The sequence below is a fragment of the Mesoplodon bidens genome (genome assembly GCF_964165515.1).
Source record: "Mesoplodon bidens genome assembly, chromosome: 1".
Classification (NCBI taxonomy): Eukaryota; Metazoa; Chordata; class Mammalia; order Artiodactyla; family Ziphiidae; genus Mesoplodon; species Mesoplodon bidens.
The window spans coordinates 136,017,346-136,038,700 of NC_138176.1; the positions used below are offsets into that span (position 1 = coordinate 136,017,346).

The following is a 21,355-nucleotide window of genomic DNA, read 5'->3' on the forward strand; positions in this document are numbered from 1 at the left end:
CGTTTAAGGCCTGTCTCTCTCCAGATGGACTGTAATTTCCATGAGGCCAAGGACTATATTTGCCTTGCTCACTGCAGCATCCCTAGGATCTAGCACATTCCCTGGCATATAGTTGGTACTCACCTTTTTAACTGAATGAGTTTTTGCTTATTTCTCCCTTAATATGTGAGTTCCTTGTGAGCAGAAACTATGTTCAGCTCATGGCTATATCCTATGGTGCCTGGCACATTTCATGTCTGGTTAGTATGTACAAGGCAAAAACAGCACTAATGACCCAGTGAGCTCAGGAGGATATAATCTCTGTGAATTAGTAAAAATCATGAGAAGGGCTGTGGACTTCTACTAGCTGTGGAACTGTCATGTATTTCAAGCTAATTATGCCTGGATTTCAGAGGGTTTAAGGGAGTTCTGGAAGACATTTGGTATACCCAAAATTTTATTAGAATTTTTCTGAGGAAAGATTTTGTAGCTTCCATTGGATTCTCCAAAGGTGTTTATACCCAACTCCCCTCTCCCCCTCCAAAAGTTAAGAACCACTGCCTTAGTAGTGCATTTCTCTTTTCAGAACATTGACTTTATGTAGGATTCACAGTTTTGATTTCTATATCAGTCTGATGTCATATACTTTGTAGCTTCTAGAAATTTCCTCATAATTCCTCTGCTGGGGATTCCTGTGTTTCTGTTTCTTCTGTCATTTTTAATGGGGTTTTGTGGCAAACAATATATAATTGTATGGATTTAATTTGTCCCTTTTGAAACAGGAGTCTTCCAAACCAGAGTGATAAAAAATTTATTTTATGCTGCGTTGGGTCTTTGTTGCTGCGCACGGGCTTTCTCTAGTTGCAGCGAGCGGGGAGCTGCTCTTTGTTGCGGTGCGTGGGCTTCTCATTGCGGTGACTTTTCTTGTTGCGGAGCACAGGCTCTAGGTGCACGGGCTCCAGTAGTTGCAGCACGCCAGCTCAGCAGTCGTGGCTCACGGGCTTAGTTGCTCCACGGCATGTGGGATTTTCCTGGACCAGAGATCGAACCTGTGTCTCCTGCATTGGCAGGCAGATTCTTAACCAGCGCTCCACCAGGGAAGCCCCAGAGTGATGTTTTAAAGCATATACCTGATGTCACTCTTCTATCCTCAGGATAAAGTCCAAGCTACAAAGCCTAGCATGTAAGGTCCTTTATGATCTTTTGTTACTGTCTACTCCCCTTGCATGTTATACTTCTCTAATATTTAGTTATGTATGGGTCCATGTTGCCATACCGATGGGAATTTGCACATATATTCATTCCACAAATATTTATTGAGTGCCTTCTAAATGCCAATGTCAGGCATTATATCAATACCAGTCACTTGGGATACAGTTAACAACAAAGACAACCTAGTGTACTCATGGAATGTATTTTCTAGTTGGGAGAGAGAGGCAATAAACAAATATATACCATGTTTGGTGGTAATAAATTCTAGGAAGAAAAGTAAGGAAAGGCAAGAGGGATTGAGGACAGAGTGCAAGGAGTTACTGAAGCTCAAAGAGAAATGTGCCCAAGGAAATCTTTTCATTCCCATTCTACTGCTATTTTCACTGTACCACAGTGCTGGGTTAACAACCCCACCCCAAGTGTTTGAGGTTGTGAGGAGTTAAATGCAAAAGGCACCATTAGGGCTTCCCTGGTGGCACAGTGGTTGAGTCCGCCTGCCGATGCAGGGGACGCGGGTTCGTGCCCCGGTCCGGGAAGATCCCACATGCCGCAGAGAGGCTGGGCCCGTGAGCTATGGCCGCTGAGCCTGCGTATCCGGAACCTGTGCTTCAAAACGGGAGAGGCCACAACAGAGAGAGGCCCACGTGCCGCAAAAAAAAAAAAAGGCACCATTAAAGGTAAGCGTTTCCACTGGCTTTCCAAGGACTGCTGGGCTGAAGATGGCAGGGAGAAATTGTGGATGTTCTATGGCATGGCATGTTTTATTTAAGTCACATTATGCTGACTCTCTGCCCTTTTTTCCTCTTTTTAGAAATTAAATCAGCTGAAGGGAATATCAAATTCAAGGTAATTTTTATGGAATCAACTCCACTCATTCTATACAGTCAGCCAAATAGATTTTTACATAATGCATTCATGTGCTAGGATATACTTTACATATATTGACTCATTTAATTCTCATAATCACCTTGAGGTAGGTAGTATTAGTCCCACTTTACACATGAGGAAATTGAGGCACAAAAAATTTAATTAACTTGTTGAAGGTCACATCTCCTCTCAACTGGACTACAGTAGCTTCTTAACTAATCTCCTTGTTTCTCCTCTAATCCACACAACAGCCAGAGAATACTTTAAAACCTGTTGAATACATCATGTCAGCTCCTGCTCAAACTTACCAATGGTTTTTCCTGACACACTTCAGTGTGGTCTGTAGGCCCTAAGTTATCTAGCCTTTGCTTACATCAACATCTCCTTCCACTCTTACCATTGCTCACAGAGCTCCAGCAATATTAGCATGTTTGCAGGTCCTCAAAAAGGCAAAGCTGTTTTACTTTCTGTTTTTCGTCTGGGAAACTATTTCCCCATATCTTTGCACGGCTTCCTCTTTTACATCATTGCCCTGCTCTCCTTAAAAACCTTCCTTTTACCCCATCACTGTCCTCTCACCTTGGCTGTTCTTCATGTGCACTTATACTTCCCTGAATCTATCTGATTTATCTTTTATGGTTTGTTATCCCCAATAAAATGTAAATTTTGTGAGGGCGAGGGCCTTGTCTCTGTTCAGTGTTGCTTTCCTGGGGCCTAGAATAAAATAAGGCAAAACATGTATTTCACACATGGATGAATGAATAAAGCTTCACACAAGAGCTTATCCTTACCTTTTATTTGGCTGCTTTGTTTAAATTTCAGAAGGCATTAAAGCAATTCTAAGTGTGGCTTTAAGACATAATGTTTAAGTACAGCGTTATTTGGACACAATTTTTCTTCCTCTATTTAACTATAAGCCCACAGAAAGTATAAACACCCAAAGATGGCAAACCAGGTAGGTTTGTGTAAATTACTTTTTTTTTTTTTTTTTTTTTTTTTTTTTTGCGGTAGGCGGGCCTCTCACTGTTGTGGCCTCTCCCCTTGCAGAGCACAGGCTCCGGATGCGCAGGCTCAGCAGCCATGGCTCACGGGCCTAGCCGCTCTGCGGCATGTGGGATCTTCCCAGACCGGGGCACGAACCCGTGTCCCCTGCATCGGCAGGCGGACTCTCAACCACTGCGCCACCAGGGAAGCCCAAATTACTTTTTATAACAGTTAAAATACTTTCAAACAAGTATTTACTCTAGCACTGATGAACTATACTACTGAGGGTATATGTACTCTATTAAGAAACTAATAATGACCATTGATAAAGGTCAGTCCTATCTACAAGTCTCAATCAGTGTTTGAAATTTTTATGTACTGCACAGAAACAGGTGGAGCTTTTGCTAGGTAGGGATAGAAGAGTTGAAATAGCAGCCAGTGACTATTCAGAGACTAAGTTCAAAGCCCAAGTTCAAAGATGTTAAAATCAAATCTTTTTAATTGTTCTTGTGATCTAACTTTAGAAAACAAAGCAGTACATGATTTTTATAATTCCCCCATTTTTAACAGACAGCTAGGCATTAGCACATCAGAGCATAAGACAATGTAAGGGAAATAAACTGTAGAATTACGTTTTCTCCTCTTTGGGAGCTTACAATCCAACAGAGAAAGTACTTGTAGCCACTGTAGCTGGAAGGTTTATCAGGGAAGGTTTCATGGAGAAAGCAAAGGTGAAGCTCTAGTAACTAACAAGTAGATTTTAATGACAAATGAGAACATTCTAAGAACTAAAGGTACAGATATGCAACAGTCTGAAAAAGAGGAAAGCAAGTTCCCTTGATGGGTTACAACAGCAATTCTTAACCTACAGACTATGGATAGGCTTCAAGGAACCCAGGAACAAATGGAACCTGTTAGTAAACATACTGTGCAATTTTCTAGGGAGAGGGTCAACAGCATTCATATTTTCAAAGGAGTCTATGTTGCAAAAGAAATTTATTTAAGAGTTTTTGTTTTAAGTCCTTGGACAATCAACCTCAAAAAGGTTGGGTTAAGAATGAAGACCTAGGGCTTCCCTGGTGGCGCAGTGGTTGAGAGTCCGCCTGCCGATGCAGGGGACACGGGTTCTTGACCCGGTCCAGGAAGATCCCACATGCCGCAGAGCGGCTGGGCCCGTGAGCCATGGCCGCTGAGCCTGCGCGTCCGGGGCCTGTGCTCCGCAACAGGAGAGGCCACAACAGTGAGAGGCCCGTGTACCGCAAAAAAAAAAAAAAAAAATGAAGACCTATTATCAGGCTAATACAGAATTTGACCCTTGCTTGAGGTTTATGTACAGTGGATGGGTAAACAGGGTAAATTCAAGACTTGGTGATGAGTTAGAAATGAAAGGTCAGAGAAAAACATCAAGGATAAAATTAAGCTTCTGATTTGGGACAGTGAGTGCAGCCAGATATAGGCTTGGTGGAAGATGAGTTAAGTTTAGAGCATTCAGACAGAAATGGACAGCTGAAAATACAAGTCTACAGACATTCACTATAAAGAATTAAAATTATCCTACCATTATTTGTAAACAATGGACTCAATAGTAGGAAACATCAATACTTAAGGGAAAGAGTAAAATATGAGGAATGATTAAGATTGAGGTTGGAACAACTTGGTGTATAGCCCAAGAAAGGAAGTTAGGTCAATCATACGCCACAGAGATCAGTGATGAGATGCCAGCTTGTTAACAGTTGAGAGGAAGGTGAAAAAGCATAGACCAGGTAGGCCAGTGGCAAAAGTTTTATCAAGATTTCATCTGTAGTAGAGATTCTTAACATTTTGGGGGGGACACATCTTTTTCGTAAAAATTGATTGCCCCCTTCTCATAGAAGTGAACATATACATAAAATTTTACATGTAAGCTTAAGGGGTTCATAGACACCTAGATGAAAGTTTAATGATCCATAAAATCCTCAAGGCTGCATAATGTAACACTGATATTTCCAAATATGGTTTATAGACTCATGATGAACTATCATACCTCTCAGTAACAACTGCTCCTTTAGAAGTGCATTTTGCTGGGTATACTACCTAGACTTAATACTAGAAAGAAACTAGTTATGGGTATTAACTGGGAGATTCCAATTTTTGAAAATGAGGGTAGGTTGGGGATTGTTAGTCTGGCTAAAATATGTGTTATCAGAATTAAAAGAATTTTATGACCTACAGAGCCAAGTAAGATTTACTAACTCATTTGCAATGGCAAAGGTGACTCTACTTCTTTTCCATGGGAAATTGCCCTGACCCTTAACAGAGAAGTTCTCAGAAGTCTCTCCATGGTTTCCACAGTGCCCCTTCATCTTGTTTCATGTCTTTCTTACCCCCAGCGTCAATCTCAGCTTTTCTTAAAAAAAGGCAATATCAAACCCAAACATCATCTCTAGCTATAGCTAGAGATAAATACAACATCATTTTCTGACATACTGACTGCAAATAAAAAACCATGCCCTAGAGTTTTGTAAAGATCATGTGAAAGAGGACTATATTGCTCTTAACCACCCTAAGATACAACCATTTTAAGTTTCTAAAACTTACGGACTGAGATGTAGAAATTAGTAACTTTACAGCTCTATAATAGGACATTATTATCATTTAAGAAATATATTTAATTATACTGCCTACCTAACTGACCATATGTGGGTAAGAGATTAATTTTAAATGTATAGTAATTTCACTACTTATAAAGAAATACTAATAAATATGGACATTTATACTACTAATTCATGAATCTAGAGAGGCATTTATTCACTTATGAATTTTGTTTTCTCTGATTGATTTAAAATCTTTTCATCTTGCTTTTTTTTTTCTGCAGCTAAAGTAGAAATTTATAGTTTTTCTCCTAAAAAGTGCAATGATGTTCTTTCTTATAAATTGCCCTCTCTGATTTTCTTGTCAGCCTGCTTCAAGGAAATCCAGGTGTTCAATACACTTGCTCGCAGTTTGGCCCAAATCAAATGGTTGTTTAATCCAAATATCTGAGCAGCAAACTGAGCTGATCCTTCTGGAGAAAGTATGGTTGAACAGCCAAGACCTATTCATAAAAGAAAAGACAGAAAATTGAGCTGTAAATTAATAATGAAAATACCACTTACCCAACTATTTTATACTCTCAGAAGCCCTGCTAGCCACAGACAATACAGCTACAATATTATCCTTGTCTGAAGATCTGTGGAAGGAGTTTCCATCTTTACTCTTTAGAGAGATAAAGTGATTATAAGATGATAAGTAATATTTATCAGCCAGGAACAGATATTTTATATACAACTATCACTCTTCTCACTGAATCCACTTGCAAAGAAATTTACTTTTTTTCAAAGTTCTTTTCACATACATTATCCCTTTAAATCCCTGGTGAAATGAAATAGAAATAAAACAAGGAATGAGGTAGAATCATCTGTTCTTAGACAAACCTGAGGTATGTTAATTGTTTTGGTAATTTTCTAGTTATTCCTTTTTTTTTTTTCCTTGTGGTACGCGGGCCTCTCACTGTTGTGGCCTCTCCCGTTGTGGAGCACAGGCTCTGGACGCGCAGGCCCAACGGCCATGGCTCACGGGCCCAGCCGCTCCGTGGCACGTGGGATCTTCCCAGACCGGGGCACGAACCCGTGTCCCCTGCATTGGTAGGCGGACTCTCAACCACTGCGCCACCAGGGAAGCCCTCCTTTTGTTTTTTCACTTGAATTATTCTAACATTTTTAAGCAGTGGAAAAGTCAAATCCATAAAATAATTTTAAGAAATATTATAAATAAATTCAATAGTAATAAGATCTAAAAGACAGTAGACTAAGAAAGTAACTTCCTCAGGGGCCACAGGTTTGCTCAGGCAGTTTCTTGAGGTGGTACTATTATGTCTGTGTCATTAGAGTCAAGGACTAAATATAGATTATAGATCCAAAAGCTCCAATTTCCCTAAATACTCTTGGGATTCATCAGGCTCTTTGACTCTCATTTTCCCCAATAAGAACAGGCTAAAGTATAAATCACAAGATTTAATTTGTATTAATAAATCAATTTACACAGCTCTGCTACTTACTACATAACCAACATCAGCCAAATTAATTTTAGTGTCCTTATCTGTAACATGGGAATGATAACTAGTAGCTACCTTATGTGAGGATTCAGTGAGTTAATAAGATAAAGTGCTTGGAGCAGTGCCTGACACATAGTAAATACTCAATGAATGTCAACCATTAGTAGTAGTAGTAGTAAACTAGGTAGAGCATTCCACTCTAGCAACTGAAATACCTGTGCCTACTGCCCATGACTCACTTTCTGATGTCAAGAAGACCTAATTAGCAAAAAATTAAGTTACCTGGTGAGCATGCCATAAGAGTGAGAGGAATGGAGTTTTTAGGATCTTACACAGGCCACTGTGAAAACATTCCTCAAAAGATTCTCCCCAATTCTAATGATCAGAATCTAAAAATATTCTAGGTTCTGTCTCTCCTTGGATATTACTAGGTAAAAACTGCCACACATTTGCTCAAAATTCCCTTTTCTAAGCTCCATGGATAATAATATCTATACTATTCCTCTGGCATAAATTTGGGTATAGTTTCATCTATAGTTATAGATTTTTAACTTGGGAAGTTGATATAATCAGATCAGTCTAGCTAAAGATAGATTAGTCACAAGATGTATGTATCTCTGAAACCTATAAAAACAACAGTAAAGGGAATAAAGAAAATAAACATACACAAACAAAGAGATAACAGCAATAACATTTTGGCAAATGGAGTAGTAACTAACTTAGCAGACCAAGAAAATTTAATCCTAACTAGAAGCAGGGAAAGATGAGAAGCAACCTGACATTACAGAACCCACTCAAAGGTTGAGGAATTGGTGACACCAGATACCTTTTAGGGGAGGAATCAGGTTGAAAATGGGGCTAAAAAGAAGAAGACTGAGTGAAAGTCAAGAAGAAGTAAGGCCATCAGATCCTCCTCCCCACTCTATGTACCTGAACAATGGCCCCTTCTGCACCGTGGCAGAGTTTTAAATTCTTCTGGAGGCAAAACAGACTTTAGTCCAGACTTCTGTGCCAACCGGGCACAGGTGAAGCAAGGAATGCCACAGTGAAAACATGGGATTAAGTTTGCACACGTTAACAAACTCAGGCAGGAGACTGAGACTGAAAAGGTTCTCTGGGTAATTCTGGCCAACACATGAGAAAAGATCAAAGACACTGATGTGAGGGGTTAATTCAAAGAATGACCCTACAAGATCACTCACAGTGGAGGCCACTTTTGACAAGCCCTACCCACTTGCAGAGCTTCCAATTGGTTTTTTAGGACACTTAAAAAAAAAATTTATATTTATTTATTTGGCCGTACCAGGTCTTAGTTACGGCGCACAGGATCTTCGTTGCCGTGTGCGGGATCTTCATTGCAGGATGTGGGATCTTTTAGTTGCAGCACGCATGTGGGATCTAGTTCCCTGACCAGGGATGGAACCTGTGCCCCCTGCATTGGGAGTGTGAAGTCTTAGCCACTGGACCACCAGGGAACTCCCTTCAATTGGTTTTTACAGTGCCATTCTTAAACAAGAGAAAACAGCCAAGGCTTATTAGCAAACAGCTATGGAAAGGAACTAATATGAAAGGAACAATAATAATCTCAGAGAGATAAAGGAGGTTATTGCAAAGATTAAACAAGAAAAGGATGTTTGGGGAGGTGGTAGGGGGAGACCAGAGAACAAAAAAGAGCTGTAAGAAATTCAAAATACCACGTTCAAAATGAAAAGCTCAACAGATGGGTTGAAATGTAAAAGATGGGTTGAAATTAAAGTTGAAGAGATCTTCCAGAAAGTATGGCAACAAGAATAAGAAAACAGGGACTTCCCTGGTGGTGCAGTGGGTAAGACTCCATGCTCCCAATGCAGGGACCCCGGGTTCGATTCCCGGTCGGGGAACTAGATCCCACATGCATGCTGCAACTAAGAGTCCACATGTCACAATGAAGATCCTACGTGCCGCAACTATGAAGTCCGCATGCCACAACTAAGACCCAGCACAGCCAAAAATAAAATAAATGTTAAAAAAAAGAAAGAATAAGAAAATAAAATAGAAATCAAGGCAGTGAAAAGTAACTCCAAAAATGAAAGAGGAAAGAAAACGGAGGCGGAAGGAAATTATTAACTACTTCAAGAAAATTTCCCAGGACTAAAGAATCAAAGTTCCAGATTAAAAGAGCCCACTACAAGCTCAGGATGAAAACACTCACCAAGACGCATCTTCGTGAAATTTAAGAATAATGGATTGATAAAAGATCCAAGAAGTTTCCAGAAAGAAACAAAATTCATAAATGACCTAGAACCAAAATGGTGGAAGGGCCCTGGAGTTCTCAATAACTCTGGAAGCTAGAAGACAGCAGAGTAATGACCTCAAAATTCTGACAGGGCTTCCCTGGTAGCGCAGTGGTTAAGAATCCACCTGCCAATGCAGGGAACACAGGTTTGAGCCCTGGTCCGGGAAGATCCCACATGCCACGGAGCAACTAAGCTCATGCACCACAACTACTGAGCGTGCGCTCTAAAGCCTGCGAGCCACAACTACTGAGCCTGCCCACCACAACTACTGAAGCCCGCACGCCTAGAGCCCGAGCTCTGCAACAAGAGAAGCCACCGCAATGAGAAGCCCGCACACTGCAACAAAGAGTAGTCCCTGCTCACTGCAACTAGAGAAAGCCCGCGAGCAGCAACAGACCCAATGCAGCCAAAAATAAATAAAATAAATAAATTTAAAAAAGAAAAAATTCTGACAGAAAATAGTTTTCAACCTTGAATTCTATTCCTAAATTATCAAATCAGACTGAGCTGCAATAAAAACGTTTTAGGTATACAAGGTCTCAAAAAGTTTATCTTCTGTACCCTTTCCTCAGGAAGTTCACTAGAATGCTCTCCAACAAAAAGTAAACCAAGAAGGTAAAGATAGGGGACCTAGGAAACAGGAGATCTGAGATTAGAGAAAGGCAAAATGAATGTCCAGGATGCTGTAGAGAGAGATCCTAAGACGAGCAGTGCCGCAGGCCTAGAGAGAAGCCAGTCCATATGGGAACATGTCAGAGGGCACCCTTACTTAACACATATCAAGAGCGGATTTACACTTACACGACTGTGAGAAAAATATGAGGTTTATTAAGTGATAAACAAATCGACTCTTACTAAAACAGTATTGACACTTAGGCCTTATAGATCAGATCATTATCTTGGACCATGATGAGCACACAATACTGTTATTTTATGAGATCCTGCTCAGCCAGCCAACTGATGAAACTTCCTTGGTTTTAATTATTCTAATCCCTAATTTTTAAATATTGTATTTCCTCTACAGAAGTAACAATCACATTTACAAAAAACAAAACAAAACAAACAACAAAATACCATGAATGATGTATTCTTGGGTGGGGAAAAAAACCAAAACCAAAACCAAATCTGAACTTGATCTAATTACAGATTTTACCACCATTTTACAGAAAATAGGGGATGGAAGAGCATGTTAAACAACACCCAGGAATGTAATCAGCTAAGTCCAGAATGCAGAAAATTCTATAGGAGAAATGAAAGAGGAAAAAAAAAGGAAGATTAAAAGAGACTTAAGCGATACATCAACTAAATGCAATATAAGGGCTATGTTGGATCTTAATTTGAATAAACAAACTGTAAAAACAAATGAGACAACTGGAAAAATGAACACTAATTGGAAATTAGATTTTAAGAAATTACCATTAATTTTTCTTAGGTGTGAATATGGTATCATAATTATGATTTTAAAACTAGAGTCTTTATCATTTAGAAAGACATACATAAATATTGAAGTATAAAATGCCATAATCTCTCAGATCTGCTTTAAATAATCCAGCAGGAGAGGGCTATAGATGCAACAAGATGTTAATTTCTGAAGCTGGGTAACGGGTATGTGAGATTTCATTATGTTATTCTCTCTACTACAGTGCATATTTGAAACTTTTTAGTAAACGTTTTTTAAAAATTCAATTATCTTACCACTGGGTAATCGAAGAGAAGACCACACATCCTGAGCTCCCCAGTCTGGAGTGAGGGGAGGACAGCTGATAACTGGATATGCTGTGTTACCAGACATCACTGGTCCTAAACCATTGCTTCTGCCTGCCACTGCCACAAATACAGTAGGAATGCCATCCCCTAGGCAAATTACAAGTTTAAAATTAGGCTAAGCACTCAAGAGATTTAAAGATAGGTTTTAAAAAAAAAAAAGGGCCCATGTGTAGTAACTCCTTGAGTTCTTTAACAGTAGTCTCCAGAAAAAGCACTATACTGACACTATTATTAAATATATATTCAAAATATAAGGTTCACTCTGCCACTTACTGTATATCAAGTAATGAAGTAGCAAGAAGAAGTTTGGCCATCTTTGAGATCTGTAGTATAAAGGAGGTATAACACCAGGGTGTGAGTGAGGGAATGGTTCAAAGGTCCCTTCCACTATTGCTGCTTTGGCTCACTGAAGCAAAGGATGACACCACCTGAAGCGGCATCTGTCCTGGTGTCTTTCAACCAACAGGGTATGGGAGACACAATTAATAGAGACTAGAGGTTTAGTGACACTTTTTTTTTTTAATTTTTCAATTTTATCTTATTTATTTTTTTATACAGCAGGTCCTTATTAGTCATCAATTTGATACCCATCAGTGTATACATGTCAATCCCAATTGCCCAATTCATCACACCCCCACCCCCACCCCCCGCGGCTTTCCCCCCTTGGTGGCCATACGTTTGTTCTCTACATCTGTGTCTCAATTTCTGCCCTGCAAACCGGTTCATCTGTACCATTTTTCTAGGTTCCACATATATGCGTTTAGTGACACTTCTTGAAATAAGAGTTGAGGAACTGAATTCAATAATATAGTACCCAAATATTTAAGACCCTTCAATATATTTTTAAACATACCTCATAAATATTTTATTCTTTCATAAATTCATAAGTTATTCCTTTGTTTCCTACAACAGTGATTCCTAACTTAGAATCCAAAATTTTACATTTGCATTTTTCTGGAGAAAGAGATCTGGCTTTTATTAGCTTATCAAAGAGGTCTGAGACATTCCCACCCACCCCCTAAAAACGAAAACCCTCCAAAATTCAGTAACTATGCTCCTATAGCAACTACCTTCAGAAGGAATGCTCAACCAATATTTTTTCCAGTTGAGAAACATTCCAACCTACAGGGCTCCAAATTTTAGATGCTATCCCATCAAGACATTTCTTTTATATACTAAATTCTGAAATTATTCCTTAATTTCATGTTTGAGTGCCTCCCAGGAAATGCCTCCTTAAAGATACTTGAGAGGATCTGCTGCTTCAACCCTAGGCCCTCCTGTAATTGACATGGGGCCTATCTTCTGTTGGAGCATATTAGAAATGATGCTTGAGGGGATTAGGTAAAGACTAATGCTAGTCTTCATTTTCCTCCCATGCTTGCATTTTCAGTTCTTTCTCCCTGGTCCATTCTTTTATAAGCTCCTAGAGCACCTTAAAACTTTTGGAGATAAACATCATGAAAGCCTAGAATATCACATTTTTTCCCTTGGAATGTGGTGAAACTATTTTTCAGCATTATTAGTCTAAACATAAAATTTGGGGCAAAATCAGGAGAACTTCCTGAAACGCTCTAGTTATTCTACATTTACCTTCATACTCAGCTTTAATCCTCAGAGTTTCATCTGGTCCTTTATGGGCAGATGTTACCCTAAGTTCACAGGGAATGCCAAAATTTCCACAAGCCTTCTTAATTTTTTCACAGTGACTAAGATCAGAGGTTGAGCCCATCAGTACTACAACCCTGCACTGACTTTCTGGTTTCAGAAGCAACTGGAAAAGAAAAACATGAATATGCAAAAGAAGGCAAAGACAAACATGAATAAATATAGGAATGAGTACTGTAAGAATAGTCAGTTTACAGAGCTATAGTTTATAGTAAAATTACAACCTGCCACAATATTTCCTTTAATAGACCAAATTTAAGACAGACAAGCAGAACAAAATGATAGAGGATTTATTTTTCAAAATAACCTCTCTATACAAAGGAAAGTGGTCTTCATAACTAAGACCTAATGAGTAAGATTTTTAATCAGATAAATTGTTTACTATTGTAATAAAAAGCAAGGATAAATACTCAAACCTTTTAATTAATATTCAGGAAGATACAATATAAAATATGTCATTGAAGATTTTTAGTACATTCTGTTCAATGGGGGTTTTAAGGTATAATCAGCCATAATAGAAGTCATATTATAAATCTTTTTAAGTTAGTTGCTTGGAATTCAAAATGCATGTTCCTATGGAAATGATGTTCTAAAAAGTAGTTACTACCCTTGGATAACCATAAAACCCATTCAATTTCCATGGAATTATACTAATAATAATACCATAAATTTTAGAGTGACATTTTAATGTCACATGGAGTTCCAATTCTAAACTCTTGCTAGTGGAACTCTGAGTAGCAGTGGAGGTGGGTAGGAAATGTAAGGCTTCTCCTATAGGGGGCAGGGAGGAAAGGATTCCAGATTTCCCCAACAGGATTTGGGAGATGAGGACTGGCCAGTTTCATAGCAGGGAGTTCCAGTAAGCCAGTGAGGATAGTTCAGCTGGTAAGTTTTTTAAAGGTGCTCCTTTCTTTAAAGTCACTGGAAAAAAGAAAAGCACTGCACCCTCTCATTTTTTTCTTTTTCTTTTTGAAGCAAGATTTTCTTGGAGAAAAACATACAATAAAAAAACCCCATAAAATCAATACTGATTTATTACAAAAGGTTTACCTCTACTCTTTCTGCAACCCACTCAAAATTTTTCTTTACCATCTGCAGCCCTTCAGGAGTTACTTCCTTGAGGTCACGATACGACTAGAAAATAAGATAGAAAGTTTAGAATATAACTACTAGATGTGCATGAACTCCCCCTGCTCCCTCCTCCAAAAAACACCCAGCAACTAGATCTAGTAAGCAGAGATGACTGATGTGAGCCACCATTATAGAGACTCACTACCTCTCACCCAATTCCCAGACCTAAGTCAATTCAAAGAGCCAGAGTTTTCTGATAGAAAAGAAGACTGGGTAAAGTATTCCATTAGTAATATTCTTCCTATCTGAAATTATTTGGTTTCTGAGTTTTGGGTACAGATTATGAAGAGTTTGCATAGCAAAGGATATATCTGAGTCAACAAATTCAATTCCTGAATTAGACTAGAGAAAGTTCAGATAGTGATGTATACTTATATTTTCATTTGAGTTACTACACCAGCAACTACAATTAGCTGCCCTGACAATTCTTATGTATTAAGTATAGAGAGGGTCTTGCCCTAATTTTGTTTTTCATAGGAAAGAGCAGATATGGAGCCTGATAAGATCTGCAAGACCCGAGTTCCAGATCTGCCACTTACTCTTGTAACTGTGAAGATATCTATCATCTTAGAGCCTTAGTTTTCAATTAGCCAAACAAGGATAATACTTCCTCTGCATGAGTCTATTAAAATAATAAATGAGAAATCTGCTTCATAAATGTAAAGTATCACTCCTATCTTTTTTCCATGATATATGAAACAAGAGATATTTATCTTTAAAAATAAATAGCAATCAACAACTCAGGTTCATATCATAAGTAACAATAACTGACTTTTCTTTTCCTCCCATCTTCCCTTTCTCCTCTATCCCAGCCTGATCTCGCAAAAGATTAAAGAAAACCTGAAGCATTACCTACCTGTTTGTCTTTTTGTTGGCTTCGATCTCCTGATGGCCAGAGTCTCCAGGAATCATTATCAATAACATCAGCAAGAACAATTTCTTTGGTGGTTACATCAACACCAAATTCAATCTAGAAATAGCACATCACCAAAGAGTTTTTCAAAATTACTACTAAAGACATTTCTCGGTTATAACCTTTACTTTCAAAACTCCATTTCATTTGTACCTTCATATCAACCAGTGTACAGTTCTGGGGCAACCAGGATTTCTCCAGTATTTCAAAAATAGCCTGTGTAGCATGACTCATGATATCCACTTCAGTTTGGCCTATAACAAGTCCAGCAAAGCAAAAATTTGCAGCAATTAGCTGTTCCTCAGACCACTGTGGATCATTATTAGCATCATCCTGAGAAAAAAATATAGAAGTACAATTAAATACAAAAATTTTGAACTTTTCAGATAAACTAAAGTCCTTTTTCCCTTGAGCACGATAAATTCCTCAGAAATATTCATTTTCTCTAAAGATTTAATGTTTGTTTAAAATACCCTTTAATTCACAGCAATCATTTTAAACTCTTCTATTTTCAATAGCTACTTTAAAATTCAAAATTTTGGGGTAACTTATTCTATGTCATAAAGTATTTGTAAAGAATTTGCTTTCCATATATAAATAATTTAAATACAAGTTTCTGATTTTTATCTTTCCTTAATCAGAGGCAACAGAGATGGTAAGAAGGCCAAAACACATTTTAGTCCACCAAAATCTTTCCAGAATGCAACTTTCATAATCCCCTGACCTTACTTTTGATAAGAATTCATACAAGACTATAAGTCCTCAGGGACATTACTTGATAATTCAAGAGACTTTGTGCAAAGTAAAGAGATGCATGAAAAAAAAAATACTTTCATTTTATTCTAAGTAGTGTCCCAACTGAACATGAAATTTTTCTTTTATGGATTCTTGATTTGTATAATTATAAAATAATGCTTTAAGCTGTGCAGTTCACTGAATAAAAGTGCAACAGCAGGGAATTCCCTGGTGGTCCAGTGGTTAGGACTCCGTGCTTTTCTGCCGAAGGCCTGGGTTCAACCCCTGGTTGGAGAACTAAGATCCCACAAGTTGCACAGCGCAGCCAATAAATAAATAAATAAACAAACAAACAAATAAATAAAATAAAAAGCAACAATAACATCGCTTCTGAAATAGAAGAAATATACTTAACAGTGTAAACAAAGATGAAAAGAAAAAAGCAGTTTCAATAAAGAAAACCAATAAAAATTCATGACTGTTGATTCCTACATCCTTTATTTTATGTTTCTGCTTATAAGAAACATTGAGAGTAACAGTTATTCTGTATTAGAATATAAAAAGATCCCTTGGGAGTTCCTTGGTGCATATTGGTTAGGATTCCAGGCTTTCACTACTGTGGCCTGGGTCCAAATCCCTGGTCGGGGAACTGAGATCCTACAAGCCACATAGTGTGGCCAAAAAAAAAATATAAAAAGGCTCCCTTATTAGCCTTTACTTCAAACTTTTCAATAATAGATTTAAAAATTTACTACATTATTACTTTTCTTCCTAATAACTGCTAATTGTACTTTTTATTTACTTATTTTTTAACATCTTTATTGGAGTGTAATTGCTTTACACTGTTGTGTTAATTTCTGCTGTATAACAAAGTGAACCAGCTATATGTATACATATATCCCCATATCCCTTCCCTCTTGCGTCTCCCTCCCACCTCCCTATCCCACCCCTCTAGGTGGTCACAAAGCACCAAGCTGATCTCCCTATACTATGAGGCAGCTTCCCACTAGCTATCTATTTTACATTCGGTAGTGTATATATGTCAATGCCACTCTCTCACTTCGACCCAGCTTACCCTTCCCCGTCCCCGTGTCCTCAAGTCCAATCTCTACCTCTGTGTCTTTTTTCCTGTCCTGCCCCTAGGTTCTTCAGAACTTTTTTTTTTTTTTTAAAGATTCCACATATGTGTAAGCATACAGTATTTGTTCTTCTCTTTCTGACTTACTTGACTCTGTATGACAGACTCTAGGTCCAACCAACTCGCTACAACTAACTCAATTTCGTTTCTTTTTATGGCTGAGTAATATTCCACTGTATATATGTGCCACATCTTCTTTATCCATTCATCTGTTGCTGCACACCTAGATTGCTTCCATTTCCTGGATATTGTAAATAGCGCTACAGTGAATATTGTCATACATGTCCCTTTTTGAATTATGGTTTCCTCAGGGTATATGCCCAGTAGTGGGATTGCTGGGTCATATGGTAGTTCTATTTTTAGTTTTTTAAGGAACCTCCATACTGTTCTCCATAGTGGCTGTATCAATTTACATTCCCACCAACACTGCAAGAGGATTCCCTTTTCTCCACACCCTCACCAGCATTTATTGTTTCTAGATTTTTTAATGATGGCCATTCTGACTGGTGTGAGGGGATACCTCATTGGAGTTTTGATTTGCATTTCTCTAATGATTAGTGATGATGAACATCCTTTCACGTGTTTATTGGCAATCTGTATCTCTTTTTTGGAGAAATGTCTATTTAGGTCTTCTGCCCATTTTTGGATTGGGTTGTTTGTTTTTTTGATATTGAGCTGCATGAGCTGCTTGTATATTTTGGAGATTAATCCCTTGTCAGTTGCTTCGTTTGCAAATATTTTCTCCCATTCTGAGGGTTGTCTTTTCATCTTGTATATGGTTTCCTTGGCTGTGCAAAAAGCTTTTAAGTTTCATTAGGTCCCATCTGTTTATTTTTGTTTTTATTTTCATTACTCTAGGAGGTGGGTCAAAAAGGATCTTGCTGTGATTTATGTCATAGAGTGTTCTGCCTATGTTTTCCTCTAAGAGTTTGATAGTTTCTGGCCTTACATTTAGGTCTTTAATCCATTTTGAGCTTATTTTTGTGTATGGTGTTAGAGAGTGATCTAATCTCATACTTTTTCATATACCTGTCCAGTTTGCCCAGCACCACTTATTGAAGAGGCTGTCCTTTCTCCACTGTATATTCCTGCTTCCTTTATCAAAGATAAGGTGACCATACATGCATGGGTTTATCTCTGGACTTTCTATTCTGTTCCATTGATCTATATTTCTGTTTTCGTGCCAGTACCATACTGTCTTATTACTGTACCTTTGTAGCATAGTCTAAAGTCAGGGAGCCTGATTCCTCCAGCTCCATTTTTCTTTCTCAAGATTGCTTTGGCTATTCAGAGTCCTTTGTGTTTCCATACAAATTGTGAAATTTTTTGTTCTAGTTCTGTGAAAAATGCCAGTGGTAGTTTGATAGGGATTGCATTGAATCTGTAGATTGCTTTGGGTAGTAGAGTCATTTTCACAATGTTGATTCTTCCAATCCAAGAACATGGTATATCTCTCCATCTGCTTGTATCATCTTTAATTTCTTTCAACAGTATCTTATAGTTTCCTGTATACAGGTCTTTTTTTTTTTTTTTTTTTTTTTTGCGGTACTTGGGCCTCTCACTGTTGTGGCCTCTCCCATCGCGGAGCACAGGCTCCAGACGTGCAGGCTCAGCGGCCATGGCTCACGGGCCCAGCCGCTCCATGGCATGTGGGATCCTCCCGGACCGGGGCACGAACCCGTGTCCCCTGCATCGGCAGGTGGACTCTCAACCACTGCACCACCAGGGAAGCCCTATACAGGTCTTTTGTGTCCTGAGGTAGGTTTATTCCTAGGTATTTTATTCTTTTTGTTGCAATGGTAAATGGGAGTGTTTCCTTAATTTCTCTTTCAGATTTTTCATCATCAGTGTATACGAATGCCAGAGATTTCTGTGCATTAATTTTGTATCCTGCGACATTAACAAATTCATTGATTAGCTCTACTAGTTTTTCGGTAGCATCTTTAGGATTCTCTATGTATAGTATCATGTCATCTGCAAACAGTGAGTTTTACTTCTTCTTTTCCGATTTGGATTCCTTTTATTTCTTTTTCTTCTCTGATTGCTGTGGCTAAAACTTCCAAAATTACGTTGAATAACAGTGGTGAGAGTGCGCAACTTTGTCTTGTTCCTGATCTTAGTGGAAAGGGCTTCAGTTTTTCACCATTGAGAACGATGTTTGTTGTGGGTTTTTCATATATGGCCTTTATTATGTTGAGGAAAAGTTCCCTCTATGCCTACTTTCTGCAGGGTTTTTATCATAAATGGGTGTTGAATTTTGTCAAAAACTTTTCCTCCATCTATTGAGATCATCACATAGTTTTCATACGTCAATTTGTTAATATGGTGTATCACATTGATTGGTTTGCATATATTGAAGAACCCTTGCATTCCTGGGATAAACTCCACTTGATCATGATGTATGATCCTTTTAATATGCTGTTGGATTTTGTTTGCTAGTACTTTGTTGAGGATTTTTGCATCTATGTTCATCAGTGATATTGGCTCGTAGTTTTCTTTTTTTGTGACATCTTTGTCTGGTTTTGGTATCAAGGTGATGGTAGCCTTGTAGAATGAGTTTGGGAGTGTTCCTCCCTTTGCTATATTTAGGAAGAGTCTGAGAAGGATAGGTGTAGCTCTTCTCTAAATGTTTGATGGTATTCACCTGTGAAGACATCTGGTCCTGGGCTTTTGTTTGTTGGAAGATTTTTAATAACAGTCTCAATTTCAGTGTCTGTGATTGGTCTGTTTATATTTTCTATTTCTTTCTTGTTCAGTCTTGGAAGGTTGTGTTTTTCTAAGTATTTCTCCATTTCTTCCAGATTGTCCATTTTATTGGCATATAGTTGCTTGTAGTAATCTCTCATGATCCTTTGTACTTCTGCAGTGTCAGTTGTTAGTTCTCCTTTTTCATTTCTAGTTCTGTTGATTTGAGTCTTCTCCCTTTTTTTTTTTGATGAGTCTGGCTGAAGGTTTATCAATTTTGCTTATCTTCTCAAAGAACCAGCTTTTAGTTTTATTGATTTTTGCTATCATTTCCTCCATTTCTTTTCATTTATTTCTGATCTGATCTTCATGATTTCTTTCCTTCTGCTAACTTTGGGGTTTTTTTTATTCTTCTCTAATTGCTTTACGTGTAAGGTTAGGTTGTTTATTTCTTGTTTCTTGAGGTAGGATTGTATTGTTATAAACTTCCCTCTTAGAACTGCTTTTGCTGCATCCCATGGGTTTTGGGTTGTCGTGTTTTCATTATCATTTGTTTCTAGGTATTTTTTGATTTCCTCTTTGATTTCTTCAGTGAACTCTTGGTTATTTAGTAGTGTATTTTTTAGCCTCCATGTTCTTGTATTTTTTCACAGTTTTTTTCCTGTAATTGATATCTAGTCTCAGCATTGTGGTTGGAAAAGATACTTGATATGATTTCAATTTTCTTAATCTTACCAAGGCTTGATTTGTGACCCAAGATATCATCTATCCTGGAGAATGTTCCATAAGCACTTGAGAAGAAAGTGTATTCTGTTATTTTTGGATGGAATGTCCTGTAAATATCAACTAAGTCCATCCTGTTTAATGTGTCATTTAAAGCATGTGTTTCCTTATTTATTCTCATTTTGGTTGATCTGTCCATTGGTGAAAGTGGGGTGTTAAAGTCCACTACTATTATTGTGTTACTGTCGATTTTCCCTTTTATGGCTGTTACCATTTGCCTCATGTATTGAGATGCTCTTATGTTGGGTGCATAAATATTTACAACTGTTATATCTTCTTCTTGGATTGATCCCTTGATCATTCTGTAGTGTCCTTCTTTGTCTCTTGTAATAGTCTTTAAAGTCTATTTTTGTCTGATATGAGATTTGCTACTCTAGCTTTCTTTTGATTTCCATTGGCATGGAATATCTTTTTCCAACCCCTCACTTTCAGTCTGTATGTGTCCATAGGTCTGAAGTGGGTCTCTTGTAGACAGCATAAATACGGGTCTTGTTTTTGTATCAATTCAGCCATTCTATGTCTTTTGGTTGGACCATTTAATCCATTTACTTTTAAGGTAATTATTGATATGTATGTTCCTATTACTATTTTCTTAATGTTTTGGTTTTGTTATTGTAGGTCTTTTCCTTCTCTTGTGTTTACTGTCTACAGAAGTTCCTTTAGCATTTGTTGTAAAGCTGGTTTGGTGGTGCTGAATTCTCTTAGCTTTTGCTTGTCCGTAAAGGTTTTAATTTCTCCATCAAAACTGAATGAGATCATTGCCGGGTAGAGTAACCTTGGTTGTAGGTTTTTCCCTATCATCACTTTAAATATGTCCTGCTACTCCCTTCTGGCTTGCAGTTTCTGCTGAAAAATCAGCTGTTACCCTTATGGGGATTCCCTTGTATGTTATTTGTTGCTTTTCCCTTGCTGCTTTTAATATTTTTTCTTTGTATTTAATTTCTGATAGTTTGATTAATGTGTCTTGGCATGTTTCTCCTTGGATTTATCCTATATGGGACTCTGCACTTCCTAGACTTGATTGACTATTTCCTTTCCCATATTAGGGAAGTTTTCAACTATAATCGCTTGAAATATTTTTGCAGTCCCTTTTTTTCCCTATTCTTCTTCTGGTACCCCTGTAATTCGAATCTTGGTGCGTTTAATGT

The 21,355-nt window shown here is 38.0% G+C and overlaps 1 protein-coding gene across 4 annotated transcripts in view; it reads right to left on the bottom strand.

The window, feature by feature from the left end:
- Positions 1-5,433: 5,433 nt before the first annotated feature.
- Positions 5,434-21,355, bottom strand: part of PAICS (phosphoribosylaminoimidazole carboxylase and phosphoribosylaminoimidazolesuccinocarboxamide synthase) — a 50,154-nt gene continuing 34,232 nt past the window's right edge. For all 4 annotated transcript variants that reach the window (XM_081251203.1, XM_081251201.1, XM_081251202.1 and 1 more), the window contains 6 exons: positions 15,020-15,199; positions 14,810-14,923; positions 13,873-13,956; positions 12,748-12,928; positions 11,086-11,244; positions 5,434-6,115 (listed from right to left, as the gene is read on the bottom strand). In XM_081251203.1, coding sequence (XP_081107329.1) covers positions 5,949-6,115; positions 11,086-11,244; positions 12,748-12,928; positions 13,873-13,956; positions 14,810-14,923; positions 15,020-15,199 — 885 coding nt within the window. In that variant the 3' untranslated portion in view covers positions 5,434-5,948. The remainder of the gene's footprint in view (positions 6,116-11,085; positions 11,245-12,747; positions 12,929-13,872; positions 13,957-14,809; positions 14,924-15,019; positions 15,200-21,355) is intronic.